The sequence below is a fragment of the Kogia breviceps genome, chromosome 5 (genome assembly GCF_026419965.1).
Source record: "Kogia breviceps isolate mKogBre1 chromosome 5, mKogBre1 haplotype 1, whole genome shotgun sequence".
NCBI classification, from domain to species: Eukaryota; Metazoa; Chordata; class Mammalia; order Artiodactyla; family Physeteridae; genus Kogia; species Kogia breviceps.
The window spans coordinates 139,626,272-139,644,162 of NC_081314.1; the positions used below are offsets into that span (position 1 = coordinate 139,626,272).

The window sequence follows — 17,891 nt, forward strand, 5'->3', positions numbered from 1 at the left end:
AAAAGCTGCTTTTGCCAAGTCATCAGGTAGCTGGGGGAGTTCAGCACGGTGGAGATTATAGCACCAGTGGAAGTCACCCCAGAATGTCTATCTTAGCAATGAATTGCCTTTCACAGCGGGGAGGAGGAATGTAAGTAGAACGTTCTACCTCTCTGACCCCCTGTCTCCTACTTTATATTTGGGTGAGAGGGAAGAAGGAATTCCTTCCTTTTCTTTTGGGGATCGCCATGTCATCTACAAAGAATGAAATTCCAAATCCGACATTTGAAGGATCCAAGGCAAGGGGGATGACGTAGATCATCGTTCATGACTTAGAGGACATGCGTGAAGCAACTCCCAGTGAACAAAGTAATCGGGGATGGATAATTACAATCCTGAGGTTACAGATCCAGAAAACTGCCTGGCATTCCACAAGGAATGCCTCAAGTCAGGAGCAAAGAATGACACACATCTGCATGCTCCTAACAGGCTCCACACTGTGTACGTGGGGCCTCTGGGAAGCTCTTTGCCGAAGGGGGAAATGGACTAGGACGGTTCACCCGGTGGTCATTTTTGTCACATGACTCATCTTTCCCGCCTGCCCGCACCGGAGGGAGAGGTTTCTGTCGGGCAGCATCCCTGCTTCAGGCCCCCATTGATGCCAGGCCCCCAAGCACACCCTGGGGAAAGACGTGGCACCAAAAGTGGGCACACGTGACAGCATGGCTGGTACGTTTCACTGCAGCACCGCCCCAGGGAAAACGCTGATTCCATCCCATCAGTACAAAAATGACAACTGCTGAGGCTATGAGGCTCTGCTTTCTCCAAGAAAACTGTATTTGAACCAGAATTTTATTGATGAACTCTCCTACGAAAACAATTTCTGCACAGAAATTTCAACACAATAAAGCTCAAGTAGCAGTTGGTGTAGTTCTTAAAACAGACTTTGGCGTCTGTGGCCTGCAGTGTCTGGACTGCTTCGTTTCAATTCTGGCTTACTGACCGTGTGACCCTGGGCAAGGGAATGGATTTCGGTTTGTGTCAATTTCCTTACCTGATCTTGCAAAAATTATGTCAATGACGGTATATGCGCAGCACTTTGAACAGTGTCGGGCAAACAGTTGGCGCTGTCTGAGAGTTAGGTATCACTATTATTTTTAGGTATTTTTATTATTAAGAGGAAATAACATTTTAAAAGAGAACTGTATGTCAGTCAATCTCCAGAGCAATCCATAAACATCTCTGCTCATCCCACACTCTTCTGGACAAACTTGATTTCAAACATTTTTAGGTCCATTATCACCATAAGTTTATAGGTGCCTGTCATGCATTCCTCTTTTTCACTTGAAACATGACTGTCATAAACAAAGACCCTATTTCTTTTCTCTCTATATATATTATAGGTTTGCTATTTACTTTCAGTATCATAGAAGAAAGTTATAGTCGTGCGATGTACTCTCAACAAAGCCCTTCACAAAGCAATTGAGTGATGGGGAATTAAGCGTATTTTAAATCGACCTATTTTAACTATAATTCCCCATAAAACAGTATTATAGTTAGTTGGCAAAAAGGCTAATGTCCCAGAAAGTAGCATATTCCGAAGTTTTTAAGTAACGGCTCCACCTGGCTGTCTGTTATTCTGAATCTCAAGAGCTCAGACACAACAGTTACTGTGAAGGGCTCCTTTAACCTGAGGGCAGAAGTTGTCCCAGAAATGGCCAATATTTGCTTTATGAACCTTTTCAATTTTTAATTAGTTACTCAGTGTTCCAGATGTAACAGATACCTGGCCAGCCGGATGATGGCCTGTGCCCTCAGAATGACCGTGCAGTCCACGACCCACACCTACTGAGACATCTTCCCCACTCCCCGGCGCTCCATCACTGGGTCAGTCGTTGGGGTCCCAGCTACTCCTCAACCCCTCATTAGCAAACTACCTTCCTCTACAGCACTGAATTAATTCACGCATTCAAATTATTTAGTGAAATATCTACAGAGAATATGCTTCAGTATCTCAATATTGTCATATTACAGACACATGGGCTAAATTACAGGCACATGGGTTGAGAGCTAGAGTTTTCCATTAGATCCCCTGAAATAGTAAAAAAAAAAAAAACCCCAAAAAACCCCCATAAAAACAATCTCAAATATCCTTTTCTTGAAAACTCCTTTCACTCTATCTTTCATGCTTAAAGAGAAGACTATCTTTTAATATGTTGACAAGCTTCTAAATGTTCTACCTACAAACTGAAAACATCTCCCACACTGCTGCTTGCAAGAACTATCCCAGCAGGAGATACCCTCTGATGGTGTTCTTTCTCCATAATAAATTATTTTTCAACAATTAATAATTTCTCTATTAATCTGAGATATAAAAATAATCCTGTGGAATGTGGGAAAAACAAGTTTTGACTCACTAAGAGGCAGGTCAGTTACTGTCAAAGGGCAAGTAATCATCTGAAATGAAAAATATTTTCACTTCTCTTTGGAAGACACTTTTTGCTACAACTTCACCACTGAAAACCAGGAAGATGGTTGGGAAACATCAAGTTATCCCATCAGCCCAGCCAGCAGACTAGCTGTGGCATGTTTCTTAGTTCTTTGTCCTTTTCTTATTGACCTGACTGGCAGGTTGAATGAGATAAGCTTTCCTTCTGGTTCTGCACAAATGGTTTAAGTTGAAGGCTCCGTGCCTGCAATCAAGTGCCAACAATTGCCCTTTCTAGACAATCTTAGAGCCGGGACAAATGTGAGAAGTCCTATAAGCCAACACCTCGTTCAAAAAAATGAGGATACCGAGGTTGGGTCAGAGAGCCTAGCATGGATGAGGTGTAGATGGCGTGGTATGGATGGGGAGGTGAATGCGTGAACAGACAGAAGGATGGATATGAGTACAGGATTAGCCATCAGGAGCTCCTCGTTCTAATCCTGGCTTCATCACCAACTATTTCTCCCAACCTAAGCAGATCATTTCATTTCTCTGGGGCTGCTTTCCCTCATCGATGAGGCAATTAGCCCCGAAGCCTCTCTCAGGTCCCTTTTAGCTCTCAAAGTCATTGATTTCATGAGACGAAAGAACTTTTCAAAACTTGGTGATGCTGGGACCATTTTGCCAGAATCACCCAGAATGCTTAGCACCATAATAATGACAGAAGGGACTTGGGAGGTGTTATTAATTCATGGATTTGACACTGATACTAATTTCTGTGCAATGACCTCTCTTAAAATTGCACTAGTAAAGACACGGTAACAACCCAAGTATCTATCAACAGACGACGAATAAAGAAAATGTGACACACGCCGCGTGCGCACACGCACACACACAGGAATATTATTCAGGCATAAAAAAGAAATCCTGCCATTTACCATTTGCAACAACATGGATGGCTCTTGAGGGCATTATGTTAAGTGAAATAAGCCAAGCAGAGAAAGACAAATACCGTATGATCTCACTTATATGTGGAATCTAAAACAAAACAAACTCACAGAAACAGAGTAGATTGCCGGGGGTTGGGGGTGGGGAAATGGGTCAAAGGGTACAAACTTCCAGTTATAAGATGAAAAAGTTCTGGAGACCTAATGTTCAGCATGGACTATAGTCAACACATTTTTGACCAGAGACGTGTATTATGGCCACAGGCGGTAGTTTCTGCAAAAAATCCCCGGGTCAGTAATGTGTTAACAACAAAACTGCCAAGAGGGTAGATCTTAAAAGGTCTCAACACACACAAACAAACTGTCACTATACGATGTGATGGATGTGTTAACTAATCTTACTGCGGTAATCATTTCGCAATATAAGCATATATCAAATAATCATGTTGTAAACCTTAGACTTATACAATGTTATAAGTCAATGATATCTCAGTAAAGCTGGGGGGAAATTCTGTTAACTTTCTCTTAAAACAAACAAAACAAAACTGGCTGTGAGCAGAGTTTCATCCAAAAGAAGTAGTTCCCACCTTCAACCAGGACGTTCAAGCAATCGTAAGAAAACAGCATGCCTTTAGGCATGCCTTGCTTCAGAGAGGGAAAAGTCACCCTGAGTCACCCTGGGAGACTGTGTGCATCTGACTTTTGTGTAGAAGTCCCTCGTGAAATGGAGACTATCTACCTAGGCCTCTAACACCTCTTTGTATCACACGTATACGTATTCATTTAACTTAATTTGGTTTTTAAGTTAATTTTTCCCTAGACCCCAAATTCCATTTGGCAGGAAAGGCTCTGTAAAAATGGGTGCCTTCTTGGAGCAAATCCCTTCTGCCTGCTCAAAGAGCCCTTCCCAATAATGACTGTTTTCTTAAGTCATAAAACAGCAGGAAGCAGAGTCAACTGTATATACAGGCGGGCCATTACAATCGCATTTTTTTTCCCCTCTGACTGCCAGTTCTTAAAAAGCCAAGCGGCCATCATTTGTTTTCCAAAGCTCAACCACCATTAGTTTTTTGAATGTTACAGGAAATACTGCCTGTGGGGCAAAAACTGCCCTTTTTTATGCCTGAGAGAAGAGGGGCAGTGGAAGGTATACGGAGGGGTCTCCTGGTATAAGCTTCCTCCTCCAGGCAGGTCTGCCTTTGAACTGTCCCAGAGATGGCTATTGCTTCTATTTTTATTTTTTTTTAATGTTTTTATTGAGGTACAGTTGATGTACAATATTATATAAGTTTCAGGTGTGTACCATCGTGATCCACAACTTTTAAAGGTTATATTCCACTTACAGTTACTATAAAACATGGGTTATATCCCTATTGTACTATATATCCTTGTATCTTATTTATTTCATACATAGTAGTTTGTACCTCTTAATCTCCTACCTCTATCTTGCCCCTCCCCACTTCCCTGCTTCTGTTTTTAAAGATAGGGAACCTACAGCCTCCTGAGTGAGCCTTTCTGGAAGCTTAATTACCCTCAAGGTCAATTGCCTTACACCTCACAACTGCTGTTGTTGTGTTACCCCATGCCTGCTGTAATCTGAGCCCGCTTCCTCTTTGGTCCTCTGCAAGCACCAAGGTACCTGTGTGGTGTGTCTGTTATGTTTAATGCAGGGTCACTAGGAGTCTTCAATTTGCCATTCCTACTTTGGAAACCTCCCAAGTTGGGTTTGGTTGGAACTGTGTGTTTCTGAGCCTGTGGTTTGCTTTTCACACAGAAATTGGAATCAGGGGATGCTACCAAGTCCCAGAGTTTCCTGAGTCCGGATACGGCCAGAACATCTCCAGCCACTTAAAGAGAAAAACCTGCCAGGGGGAAATGAGGTCAGAAATAACTGGAGTCACGGAGCAGGCAAATGGCACCAAGGAGATGGTGAACGGACACCATGTCCTGGGGGGCAGGGGTGTTGTCCCTGGTGGATGCGGTGGTTCTCTGCTGGGTTCTGCCCACTCTGGGGTACGGGGAAGGTTGAGGCAGCACCCAGGATGGTTCTAGCGGGTGATGAAGATGCCATGAGACTGTGGCCAGGACTGTCGGAAAGGCTGCCATGAGCTGCGGTGCTCACAGGATGACCTGCAGAGAGCCACGCCCCAGGGGTGACCTTAGAGCCCCCAGAGGCACCAGGCAGGTCCTCTGGAGGAATGGCTCCTGGGTAGGGGGGCCGAGCAGCGGCCAGAGATGCAGGCAGGGAGGCTCTGCTGGCATTTCCTGAGTTCATTCTCTGTGCCGGGCACACAGCATTGTCTCATTCAAGCTGATAGAGAAGCTCTCATTATTATCCCCATTTTACAGATGAGGAAACTGAGGTTCAGGGAGGCCCCATAACTTCCTGAAGGCTTAAGAGCCTCAGCCGGAACTCCACTTGTTTGCCCCAGAACCCGAATTCTTAACCACTTCATTTTACGAGCTGTCATCCCTGCATCTCAACTTGCTGGCACGGTAGGAAGCCCTGTTTCTGACACCCTCAACCCCACCCTTTATAAAAATTAAGAGAGAATATTAATTTTCCACCAGGGGCATGACATGGTTAGGAGGCCTGCAGATGCCGGGCGGGGGCTCCAGTCAGCTCCACAGATCTGGAACTGGAACCCAGCCTCCATCCCAGGGAAGGGTGTGGTTCTGGAAAAGTGTTACTGTGTGTTTACTCAAAGATAGTCATTAAGTCACCGTGAAGACATTTTTCTGCAGACTAAACAACCCCACTCCTTTTATAAAAAAGCTTTCCTCACAGGAACTATTTTTTTTTTTTGGTACCATCTTTCTATATTTACTGGTTTTCTCTCAGGCACTCTTTTCCCCTCCCATTCTCTATTTTAAACAATCCTGTAATAAGATTTTGATCTGTGGCACAGAAAGGAAAGGGTCATTTTCATAGATTTCATCTCCAGCCTCCACCAAGTGAATAAAAGGCCAGCATGGATGGTCATCAGCCCCTTGTGGTCCACTCTGACCCTCTGGCCCCTTTTGACCACCTCTGCCCCTGGCCAATCTTCCTTGAACTTTATTTACCACGTATTTGGTCCTTAGGCCCATGCAGTCCTGAAAGGATTCTGACATGCACTCGAGTCAGCCTGATTTCCTTTTGCCCTCCAAGAAGATGCTTCCAACAAGGAGCCCATTGCTCAGAGACAACTTTGAGGAGTGAGAGCGGCAAAAGAAAAATTCTTCCTCCCTGCAGGGGTCTGACATTTCCCTCTGGCAGAAGTTTTAGCCACATCTGAGGCATGCTGATGGAACACAAGGGTTCTGGCGCCTGAGTGTACCAGCGGGGAGGGGAGGTGCCAGCCCCGAGGGGCGGCCCACTTACTTCGAGGTTCTCGGGGTCCATCCACTGTGATTTTGATGGCTCTGTGGTAGGTGGCGACTTGTGGTGGGTTTGTGAAGACGGTGATGGTCAGAGTAAAGCTCTTTCCTGTTGGAACACAAAAGAGCAGCGAAGAATGAGGCAACGGCCTGAACATATCTGCTGGGTAATTCAAAATTAATTTATGATTTCCAGCCCTCACACGGGAAAGGTGGCAGGACTTCAGCACACATTACCGGTTTTTCCAATACTCCTCCGAGTTTGACTTTGCTTAAATTTTGGAATGTACACCTACGTTGTCTAGATGTGACGCTTCCCTTAGTCACGTGTCTTTTGCTTAGTCATGAATAACACAGGATCAAGAGAGATTCAGATGTGTTTTCTTTCAGGTCGGGACCCCAGGGACATAGGAGCGGGTTGGCAGCCGTCCGCTCCTCGCCCCCAGGTCCTCCCTTGTAATAAGCTCAGAGCAAAAGGAGGAAAAGAAACCATTTCTGTCTTTGCCCTGTAACCTTGCTTGTACCTCCAAGGATTAGGAAAGATAGAATTCCTAAGTTTGAGGCTAGGCTAAATTGGAATGATTCTATGTTAAAAATACTAATTGCTGGTTGATTCTAAATGTTGTTTTGAAAGCCCAGATGTTATTATAGGCACTCATGGGGTTGGCCAGACAACATTTATATTCAATAAATGGATTTCAGGATAGGTAACTGACAGATTGAGATTCAATGACAACTGTTAGCATAAATACGCAGATGGATTTCCATCTAAGCCTTTTATACATACTTAAGAAATGCGAGCATGTCTTCATTGCATGGGTCGAATGCAATGCTTTAAATAATTTTTAAAAACTGTTTTGAAATATATCATTTATAATAAAAGTATTCATATATAAATACATTAGTTACTTAAAAGCATTTCTTCTTTGCTAAGCAGTTCAGAGAATGCCCTCTGGTTTTGAATTCTGGCTAGCTGACCTTTGACAAGTCACTAGCCCTCCCTGTGCCTCAGTGTCCTTACCTGGAAGATGGGTACATATAACTTTTCCTACCTTATTGAATTTGGGGAGAGGGTAAATGAATTAATATGAGTAAAATCATTAAAATAGCATCTGGCACATGGTATTCAAAGGTGTGTGTGGGGGGGAAGAGAGAGAGAGAGAGAGAGAGAGAGAGAGAGAGAGAGAGAGAGAGAGAGAGAGAGAGAGAGAGGCACAGCTCTTCCTGCAAGAGAGTTAGAAGATTTAGGTTCCTGTACAAATATTTGACCTCTCCAGATCTCAGTTTCCTGGTTTGCAAAATGAAGGTGTTCATGGGATACATACAATGTCACCTTTAACTCTGATTTTATCTTTTTTTTTTTTTTTTTGATGTGGACCATTTCTAAAGACTTTATTGAATTTGTTACAATATTGCTTCTGTTTTATGTTTTGGTTGTTTGGCCCCTAGGCATGTGGGACCTCAGCTCCCTGACCAGGGATGGAACCCACACCCCCTGCATTGGAAGGCACGGTCTTAACCACTGGACCACCTGGGACGTCCCTGACTTTATCTTCTAGATGAAATCCTGATGCCCGTCTCCATGTGTAGGCATGTGCCTGCCCCAGGGGTGTCTCCCCGGCTGCCTGCAACTTCAGCATTTCTCAGAGAGTCCATGAAAACACTATATTTCCTTCCTAGGGCTGCTGTAACAAATGACCACAAACTGGGTGGCTTAAAACAACTGACATTGACTGTCTCCGAGTTCTGGTGTCCAGAACTAGGAGGCAATTGTCTGGCTTCTGGTGGTCCCCAGCAATCCTTGGCATGCTTTGGCTTGTGGCAGCATCACTTCACTCTCTGTGTCCTTCCTCATGTGGCCTCCCTCCCTCTCTGTCCTCTGTCTCCAAATCTCCCTCTCCTTACAAGGACACCAGTCACTGGATTTAGGGCTTACCCTACTCTAGTTTGACTTTATCTTAACTTGATTACATCTGCAAAGCCCCTGTTTCTAAATAAGGTCACATTCTGAGGTCACCCACGGACATGACTTTTTAGGGAATGCTATTCAACTCAGTACAAACACCAAATGTCATAGAGTTCCAGTCTGGGTGCTACAAGTGACAACTACTCCCTATGTACCTGTGGGTTTTACCCCCAAACAGTCCCACTCCCGTGGCGGCCCTCCTACAACCATCCTGTTCTTGTTTTTTTTAATTTTTAAAAACTTTTTATTAGAGTCTAGTTGATTTAAAATGTTGCGTTAGTTTCAGGTGTATAGAAAAGTGATCAGTTACACATACATATACTTTTTCATATATATTCTTTTTCAGACTCTTATCCATGAGAGGTTATTACAGAATATTGAATATAGTTCCCTGTGCTATACAGTAGGTCCTTGTTGTTTATTTTATATGTAGTAGTGTGTATCCGTTCACGCCAAACTCTTAATTTGTCCCTCCCCCACCTTTCCCCTTTGGTAACCATAAGTTTACGACCATCCTATTCTTGATTTCCTAAATGACAACAAAGAATCCCTGTCTTCCTAATGTTGGCCTTTTCAGGTCTGTGTAAAACTTACAAGTTTTCAAGCGCTTTCCCATATACTATCTTATTCGGTTCTCACAACACTCTCATGAAATAAACAAGACAGATTTTATGGTCCTTGGTTAATAGGTAGCAAAGCTAAGGCTCAGAAAGGATGAGTGGTTTGTCCAAAGTCACACAGCTTGGATACATGGAAAACCCAGATCTCCAGCTTTGTGCTTCACATTATTGTCATGAGGTCCTAAATCTCGACCTTCAAACTCAGCGGTACCAGCACCAGTAATCGAGACTCGTGGTACCTCTTCCATGCTCCGCCCCTGCCCCCCAAAGCGAAAGCAGTCCTGGTGACACTAATGTACCCAAACTGTACTCAACAGCTAATCGAAAGCCTGGGTTATAGTTCAAAAGCAGTTTTCTAACTGAGCTGAATTTGGGCTCCTGGCGTTTTACCCTGGTCACCCACAGACGGGCCTACTGAATCGGGAAGGACATTCAACCGAAGTGAATATTTGTGAAATCGTTGCTTGTAATTATAAGCCGACTGTTTTATGCCCATGATTTTACGTGCAGTCAAGAAGTGACTGTCCAGCAAAAGCTACTAGGTGGGGCATTTTGGCCACAGTAACTGTGGTTCACGAAGGTGGGGTATTCCGGTTTGCCTCCCGCACAACGGGCTGTTGTTTACAGCTTTCAGCACCAGGACACGTGCTTACGACCTCACAGACAGAGGCAATGAGAGATGTCATTTTGCTCGTGGGTGTGTGCGACATTTTTCCACTCCAGGAGAACTCTGCCTTCTGCTTCCTTGTATTCTTCCGAGCAGGCCTGGCACCAGACGTGACACCTGGGGCCAGCCAGCCAGTGGGGACACTGAACCCTGGGAACTCTGCCCTCTGCCCTGGCCACGCCCCCGCCACGCCCCCCGCCACGCCCCGGCTTGTCCCTGCCGAGATGCAGCCCTTCTTAGCCAGCCCCGGCAGCAGTGGTAGCTGCGCCTAGAGCATGCGTGTTATTCGCCAAATTCCGTCATCCAAATGACCTACGGGCCTGGTATTTTAAGTGCGTGGGTGTGGAGAGCAAAAGCCTCTCAAGTGTTTTTCTCAGCAAGCTGTAGCCAGGCTGGTAAGAAGGTAGGGGAGAGCAAAGGAGGACGGATTGCCTAAATAAGCACCGAAATCGGCCTTTTGGGACCAACTGCAGGGTTGGGAGATGGGGCTGCCGTAGAGAGAGCTGATGTTCCCGTCTGTAGCCTGAGCGGGTCCTCGCCTGGAGAGGCCGGAAGGCTCCTTGCCGCCCTGGATTTGGCCCGTAGGGTGAGCGGAGGTGCCCCCGGCTGTGCTCCTGAAAGACTGCGGCCCTGGGTTCCCCAGGGGGCAAGCTGCAGGGTCACAGGTGCCCTGCGTGGGGATTCACGACGGAGGGAGCTAAGGAAAGGGGGTCACTGAGACCTTCCTTCTCCTGCTCACGGAAACCTCACCCACACAGCATCATGAGCTCTGGCGGGTGGTGTCCAGGAGGAATGCTATTTAGAAGCACAAACAGCAGGACTGAATAAGAAGGCGGGAAGAAGCAGTGAAGGAGAGAAGGGCTGTCTTGACTTAAGCCTGGAAGCAGCAAAAGACAAAGAACTTGATCATACAACCCTGTGGAAGTGCCAAGGCATGGGGTGCTAGTTAACGGTGAGGACTGCCTGGGCTCAAACCCCAGCTCTGCCCCTTGCTAGCTGTGTGACCTTGGGCAAGCTACTTAACCTCTCTGGGGGCCTCGTCATCTGTAAAATAGGGGTGACAACAGTCCTTCCATCTCGTAGTGCTGTTATGCAAATTAAACGAAATAATGCATCAGCAAATACCAGTTTAATGATCACTAAAGATGTGACAAACATGATTCCACAAAGACCAGAGCTGTGGGCAGGCCTGTGAGGTGCAGCTGGTGGTGAATCGACGTTGAGGTCTGATGGTGGGAGGTGAGGTGAGCCTTAGCGCGCGGTAGGTGGTGCCCATGGAGCCCCTCCAGGCGCATCCCCTCTTCTTCAGGAATTTCAGCAAACCCAGGCCGAGAGCAGAGGGTAGCAGGCAGGCAGCAGCATGGGGCCTAAAGACCCATCGGGAAACCCGCACGTTCCCCTGGAACCTCCACTTCAATGTCAGTCCTACTCCCACCAGCTGGCGACCTTTGCAAGGCACAATTGCAACTGGCTGATCCACTTTATAAACAAGCCGGGTCAGACGCTCCCCTCAGAGCATGTGCGGACCGGTCCCCCTCGATGCCAGCGTGTTCATCCACATGCCAGCGCAAAATCCTAAGTGCTTTATTCAGTTGGGAGGAAGGTCACGGGGCGAGTCTTCCTGGATATTTGCTGCCGTAACAGACTCTCCAGGGTGAGGCAGTGACAAAGCCCCAGGTCTGTGCTTTCTTAGGTCCCACGTTTATAGGCCCCGGGGCTGGTGGACTCCGGCAGCCGGCTGTGGTCTCCTAAAGCCACGGCTGGCCGCTGCACTTCCGCAAGCGCCCAGGGCACCACGCCACTTCCTCACCACATCTGGGAAGTGGTGAAACCTCAGGATTGCTGCAAACGGGCAGCCTGTTCCCCGAGGGCGAGGGTGGGGAGAGGGGCGGCAGGTGAAAAGGCGATTGGAGATCATCTCACGCCCTTAGAAGTGCGTGCCACGTCACGTCGTGGCCACGCCTTCCTATGGCGATGGGTGTCTCCCTCCGTCCTCTTGTGATCGCCCCTCCCTAAGTTTGGTTCACGCGTAGCCAAGCCACTTGCGCTGGCTCCTCAGCCATTGGGTTCTGTTTCGGTCACTCTCCTTGGTGAAGGTTTGGACCCATGAGTCATCTTCTCCTTTTGGGGCCAGTTTCGATGGGTGTGAAACTTGTCCTTTGTCACACAAGGGCAGGCTGTACACCCGGAGGACAGTCTGCTGAGGGGGTCGCAGAGCTTAGGAAACGAAATCACGACAGTTTCCACTCCTTTGTGCATCTCTGCGGGGAAACCGGTCATGCTCACACACTTTAAACACCCAAGAGAGGGAGAAAGGGAAAGTCAGAGAAAAAAAACACAAAAAATGCAGCTTTTGAAAACCAAGAAAGCCAGGGAAGGCTCAAGTTTTGCTCTCTGCAAATTCTGGAAATCCCAAAAGGTTCTGCGATGTTGCAGGAAGATTTCTCCTCTTACCATGTAGTTTGTGTCAGGTCTAATTTTAATCACAGATAACTAAGTATTATAATTAACAAACCCTCAGATTCCAGGAGAAACCTGAATCGGGGATATTTTTCACAAAGTACCTTTAATTTATGTTTCTTGCTTTTCCACTGGAACAACCTAGTGGCCAAAGTGCATGTGTTTTCTCTTCATCCATTTCCTTACCCAAACACTTACCACTATTTTTGACAGTGGGGCCGTATAATTATTTATTTGGGGATTTCTGAATAGAGGACAGATTCTTCAAGTTGTGCAGAATCTCCCGGTTTCTCTGCGTTGAATGGAGGTGTCGACGTTGGTGGGTGTCCACTTGGGTGTAAAGTGCCGGTGTTTACAATGTCCTTATCCGATGGCACCTGCAGCCACACAGGCAAAATGCAGGGGGGAGGCCCCGGCTATCGCATCGGTACAACGATAACCCCCCAGAGTTGCCTGAAAGTCAGGTGCTTAAAATACAGAACTAAGCTTTCCATAAAAAACAGCATGCGTGGAGTATGACGGAGCACTTGAAAAATAGCAGTTTTACTTAGAGAAAACCAAAAACATGCCAAGTGTTTCCTCTGGAAGCTGTTCTACAAAAATGAGTTGTTTGAGGACAGGGATGGTGTTTCATTCATCTTTGCATTTTCTGTTCTGAGGCAGTAAAAAAAAAAAATGTTTGATAAATGGATTATTCTGTAAACTTTCAGTTTGACAGCTGGTTCTTTTTTTTTTTTTTTTTTTTTTTGCGGTATTCGGGCCTCTCACTGTTGTGGCCTCTCCCATTGCGGAGCACAGGCTCCGGAGGCGCAGGCGCAGCGGCCACGGCTCACGAGCTTAGTTGCTCCGCGGCACGTGGGATCTTCCCGGACCAGGGCACGAACCCGTGTCTCCTGCATCGGCAGGCAGACTCTCAACCACTGCGCCACCAGGGAAGCCCCTGACAGCTGGTTCTTTATGAGGTCTGACTTCACTTGGAAGGCTCAGTTCTCCCTTTTGGTGGCATGGGTGTGAGCCCAGCTTTACTAAAGGGTAGGGTGGGCAAGGCTTTCTCTTCATGAGGAGCGTTACCGAACCCCAGAAAAGCATGATGCTCTCACGCTGTTTTTGCACTTCCTCTCCCCAGATGTCATGGTCCCTTTCTGATCTTCCTTTTTTCTTTCGGTGTCCCGGTGCCTGAGTGTCTCGGATGAGGAACCAACTTGTAATCCTTTTAGCCCAAACACCTCCAAGACCCTGAATTCCCAGCCTCTTTAGGTCAAGGCCACACCTGCTGCCCTGTGCGTCCATCCTGGAGAACCCTTTGGTTGGCACACCCCAATTCCGCAGCTTCCGCCCATCGGGCCAAATGCCACACAGGACGGGCGACCAAAGTGACCTCCTGGGGCTGGCCTAGTCCCCGCCCTGACCTGCTGGTGCCCATAGCCCAGTGCCTCAAACACGCAGCCCAAGGCCACATGCCAGCACGGCAGAGAGGCCCAGGCGGGGGCGGGGTGGGGCGTTTTGAAGGGAAGGTAGCGTCAGGGTCCTCAGTGCCAGCCTGTTGGCACCCATAGCTCTATTGCAGGAAGCTGGGAGGGCGGGGGGGATGGAGGTCAAGTAGGAAGAAGAAGGCAGGTATAGGCAAGGCTGCAGGGTGTGGTAGGCGGGGCCTGGAGGGAGCTGATTTCTAGACGCGGTGACATTTACCAGATGGTGGGTTTGCAAACTGGATATACAGTGACCCCTCTGTATCCATGGGCTTGGCATCCACAAATTCAACTAACCTCGGATCCCGTCTCTAAGCTCCCAAGCACCCTCCAAAAGGCCCTGTCTTCTCTTCGGTCTGCAATCCCAGCAACTTCGTGCCATTTGTATCTGGTGATGTCAATCACCTGCTTAAAACCTGCTGGGGGACCAGACCAGATTCCCAATGTGGATGTCAAGGCCCTTACCAGCCCTCCTGGCCAGCTCGGTGTTCCTCCCCAACCCTGCGTTCTCTGCTTGGACACTCTTCCTGATGCCTTCATCTGGTGGCCCCCTCGTCCCCCTGAAACATCTCCACTGAGATGACAAGCTGTCCAGAGAGACCCCTAAGCTTGTAGTGGGTTATGCACCCAGCTGTGCATTTTGCTTCTGTCACTCTTTTCACTATGGTGCTGGCCACTCAGAACAGTGACATCTGCTTAACTGTGGGCCCCTCACTGGCCCCGGCAGGCTGTGGCTTCTCTTTAGCTGGCCTTGGTATCTCCAGTGCTAGCCCAGTGCCTTGCAAGCAGCAGGTACACAATGCACATCTGATGAACGAATGAATGAATGAAAGAAATGCCCCCGTGAAATGACCTCTGTGGGTGGGGGACAGTTCTAATAAAGTAGCCACGGGCTCTATACTTCCCTGATCGAACAGGGTCCAAAGCCTGTGAGTAACTCACTAATGAAAACAGAGGACACAAGGTCCGTCACCAGGCTGCTGCCCAGCAAATGCCTGGGATGGTTATATCATTATTATTCCTTCATTTATTTATGAATATTTATGAAATTCCTGCTGTGTCTCAGGCACTCTAATTTTACAAAGTTCCTCGGAGGATAAAGGAATATAAATTCCTTGCCAACGAGGAGTGGACAATGGAAATAGCATTGTTCCTGACTTTCTGACTCAGGGAGACACCGGCTACCTCCCGCCCGTTCTCTTCTCTCCTCCCTCGGTGACTCTCCTACAGAAGGCAGACCGACGCGGCGGTGAGTCATAGCTCTTTCCTCCTAAGTTTTGTTACACACACACCGTCTCATTTTCATCGTCCTCATAACCTTTTGAGGTACATATGAAGAGCACCGTCATACCTATTGCACAGATGTGGAGACTGAGGCCAGCACATCTAAGTGAGTCCGGCGAGCACACCACCTTCTCATACCTTGTCCCACTACCTTCCAAAGACCCGCAGCGTCCTCACAACTAGAAACGTCACGTGCGTGTGTTTCTATGCGGTTATCATGAACCAGAGGAATATTAAATGGGACACAACGGCCTTAGTGGACTCCACAGCCCATGGATCTGGGCAGAATACAAGACACCTCTGCAAGCAACAGCCAGATTGATCGGTTCTCTGTTGACAGTGACCAAAAAAAAGAAAAACATGTGTGGATGTTGGCTTGCAGTTTCTGAAAATGCTGACATACAACCTTCAAATGGCCTCCAGGGGAACAGGCAGGATGTCCTGAAGTGTGGTCCGAGGCGAGCTGCCGTGGCACCGCTCTAAAACTCCCCTCAACCTGGGTGGAGTCAGCAACTAGGGTGCGGGAAGAATGTGATGCTGCCGGGTGCCAGAGAGCAGAGCCCCGCAACAGGACAAAGGGATTATTCTGCTTCATTGTGAAAATGCAGTGTTTATTGTTAAAATACGGTGGGGGAATTGAAGGGGCACGTATGAATCATAAATATTTGCATGCCGTTAACGTTTGGGCAAAAGAGTTGGAAGGACCAAGCTGGGAGAACTTCTTTTCCCATGAAAAACAGTGCCTCGGATTACAGTACATATTTAATTTCGTCTCTTCCATTGCTGATCTGAAATCGCAGTGCCCGCTGCGCGTAAATTACCCTTCCGTGTCCTGAGGGCTGGCTCTATGCGGCCGAGGGTTCAGGATGAGGGTTGACATTCCCTCCCAGAAAAGTCATTCATTTAGACAAACAAAAAAGCAGGTCCCGGTTGCACGGTTTGTTAGGAGCTCACGGAGTTGCCATCAGCTTCCCTGCAGGGTTAGTCACAGCAACCGATCTTACCACGAAAAGTGGCGACCCCTAAAGTCTGTGTTATTTCAGGTAAACCTCACCGTACCCCGCCCCCTTTGGACAAAGGCTGAATCGGGCTCAGACAGCTCAAGTGACTTGCCCACAGACACACAGCTCTGAGCCAGTGTTCTCAACCAGTGTTCCTTCCCCCCACCTCTCCCCCCAGGAGGGACACCTGGCAAAGTCTGCAGACACTTCTTGTTGTCACCCCTCGTGAATGACACGGAAGGAAAGCTCCTGGCTACCGGGTAGAGGCCAGGGATGCCACTAACCATCCCGAAATGCAGAGGATGGCTCCCACGACAAAGAATAATCAGCCCTAAACGTCGACGGTGCCCAGGGTGAGACACTGTCCTCCCAGGAGGAATTCAGTAGCATCCGTGCGCTAACCACTATGCTCTACTGCCTAGAGGAAGCAGAGTCCTGGGGTCGTCACTCATCTGGAGACATTTGATGAGTCCCCGCTCTGTATCAGGCACTGGTCTAGTGACTGGTGATACCACACAGTGCTGTTCTCGTTAAGGGCAGGATCTCTTGTGTTTTGAAAACTCTTGGAAGGCCACCTCCTGGGGAGTCCCACGGCCACCTTCACCCTTTCCCTGGCGCTGGGGTCCCGGCACCGCAGTGCACCAGTGCGCGCCTGCCTGCCACAGCTGTTCCCGAGCTCCTTCCCCAGCAACCTCCCCTCCCCAGCACGTGGGCAGCGTGTGGGCTCCGTACAGCCCAGCTCAGACGCCGCCCGGGAATTCCCGGGAGGACAGCTGAGTCTTACAGGTCTCAGATGATTCGACACACAACTGACCTCCACGCGGAACCTGGGAGCTGGCTGCTTTACTGAGGAGAACTTACAGGAAACAGAAGGGGCAGGAAAGTTCCGCGTGAGGGCCCCCCTGCAGAGTAAATGCAAACAAACAACCAACTAGAGACCGCAGTCACAGCAAAATGTATTCAAGACATTCCACCTGTAGCCGACACCATTGTGATTCAATGAGAACACCTAGAGGACTTTTTTCAAGTCCTCTTCCCCCTAATCTTCTTGTATTTCAGAAAATAGGTGACGGCAGAACCAACACGTAAGGGCAGATGGGAGAAAGCTCCAGAAGAACCCAGCCCTCTGTCTGCCTGTGGTACCTGCACACCGAACATGTGGGCAGCAGACCAGGGCTTCCTAGGGATGGACAGCAAATCAGCCTCTGTCCCGTCCCTACTCCTTCCATGCATGGCCCTTGGGTGTGCAAACTGGCTCCTTTTTGGTGTCCGTGAGCTATTGGTCAGTGATGCGTACCGGGACCTTGCTTTCAGCCCTTTTGAGTTCAAGTGGACACTGTCCACTCACATCAATTCATGTTCCTGGATTCGTGGATCTGCGGCCCCTGAATGAAGCCTCATGGGGAGGTGGGTGGCCATGAGAAGCCAGCGCGCACTTTCACTGTTTCTGATGGTCCCTGTGGACCTGCACCTGTGTGGTATTCCTGGGGGAGCAGCTGTAAGTGGGGGGAGTCCTCGAGGGAGAGCTTTCCCTGCGGGGTGGCCCCCTCCACCTGCAGCCTCTACTTCTGGCTGCTACACATCCTCCAACCCAGGAGAAGCCAAGACGGTGCGATCCTATGCACACAGAACTCTAGTATATTTGCATATTTAGAAAAAGACTAATACGCAGTGATGCACTCTCATTTTTTTTTTGTTTTGTTTTGTGTT

General features: G+C 48.1%; 1 protein-coding gene across 8 annotated transcripts in view; it reads right to left on the reverse strand.

Moving 5' to 3' along the window:
- The window catches only part of RUNX1 (RUNX family transcription factor 1), a 93,356-nt gene that overhangs the window by 60,121 nt on the left and 15,344 nt on the right, over positions 1 to 17,891 (reverse strand). For all 8 annotated transcript variants that reach the window (XR_010840849.1, XR_010840850.1, XM_059065716.2 and 5 more), the window contains exon 3: positions 6,719 to 6,823. Coding sequence is in view for 6 of the 8 variants with exons in the window: in XM_059065716.2 (XP_058921699.2) it covers positions 6,719 to 6,823 (105 nt within the window). In the remaining 2 variants the exon portion in view is untranslated. The remainder of the gene's footprint in view (positions 1 to 6,718; positions 6,824 to 17,891) is intronic.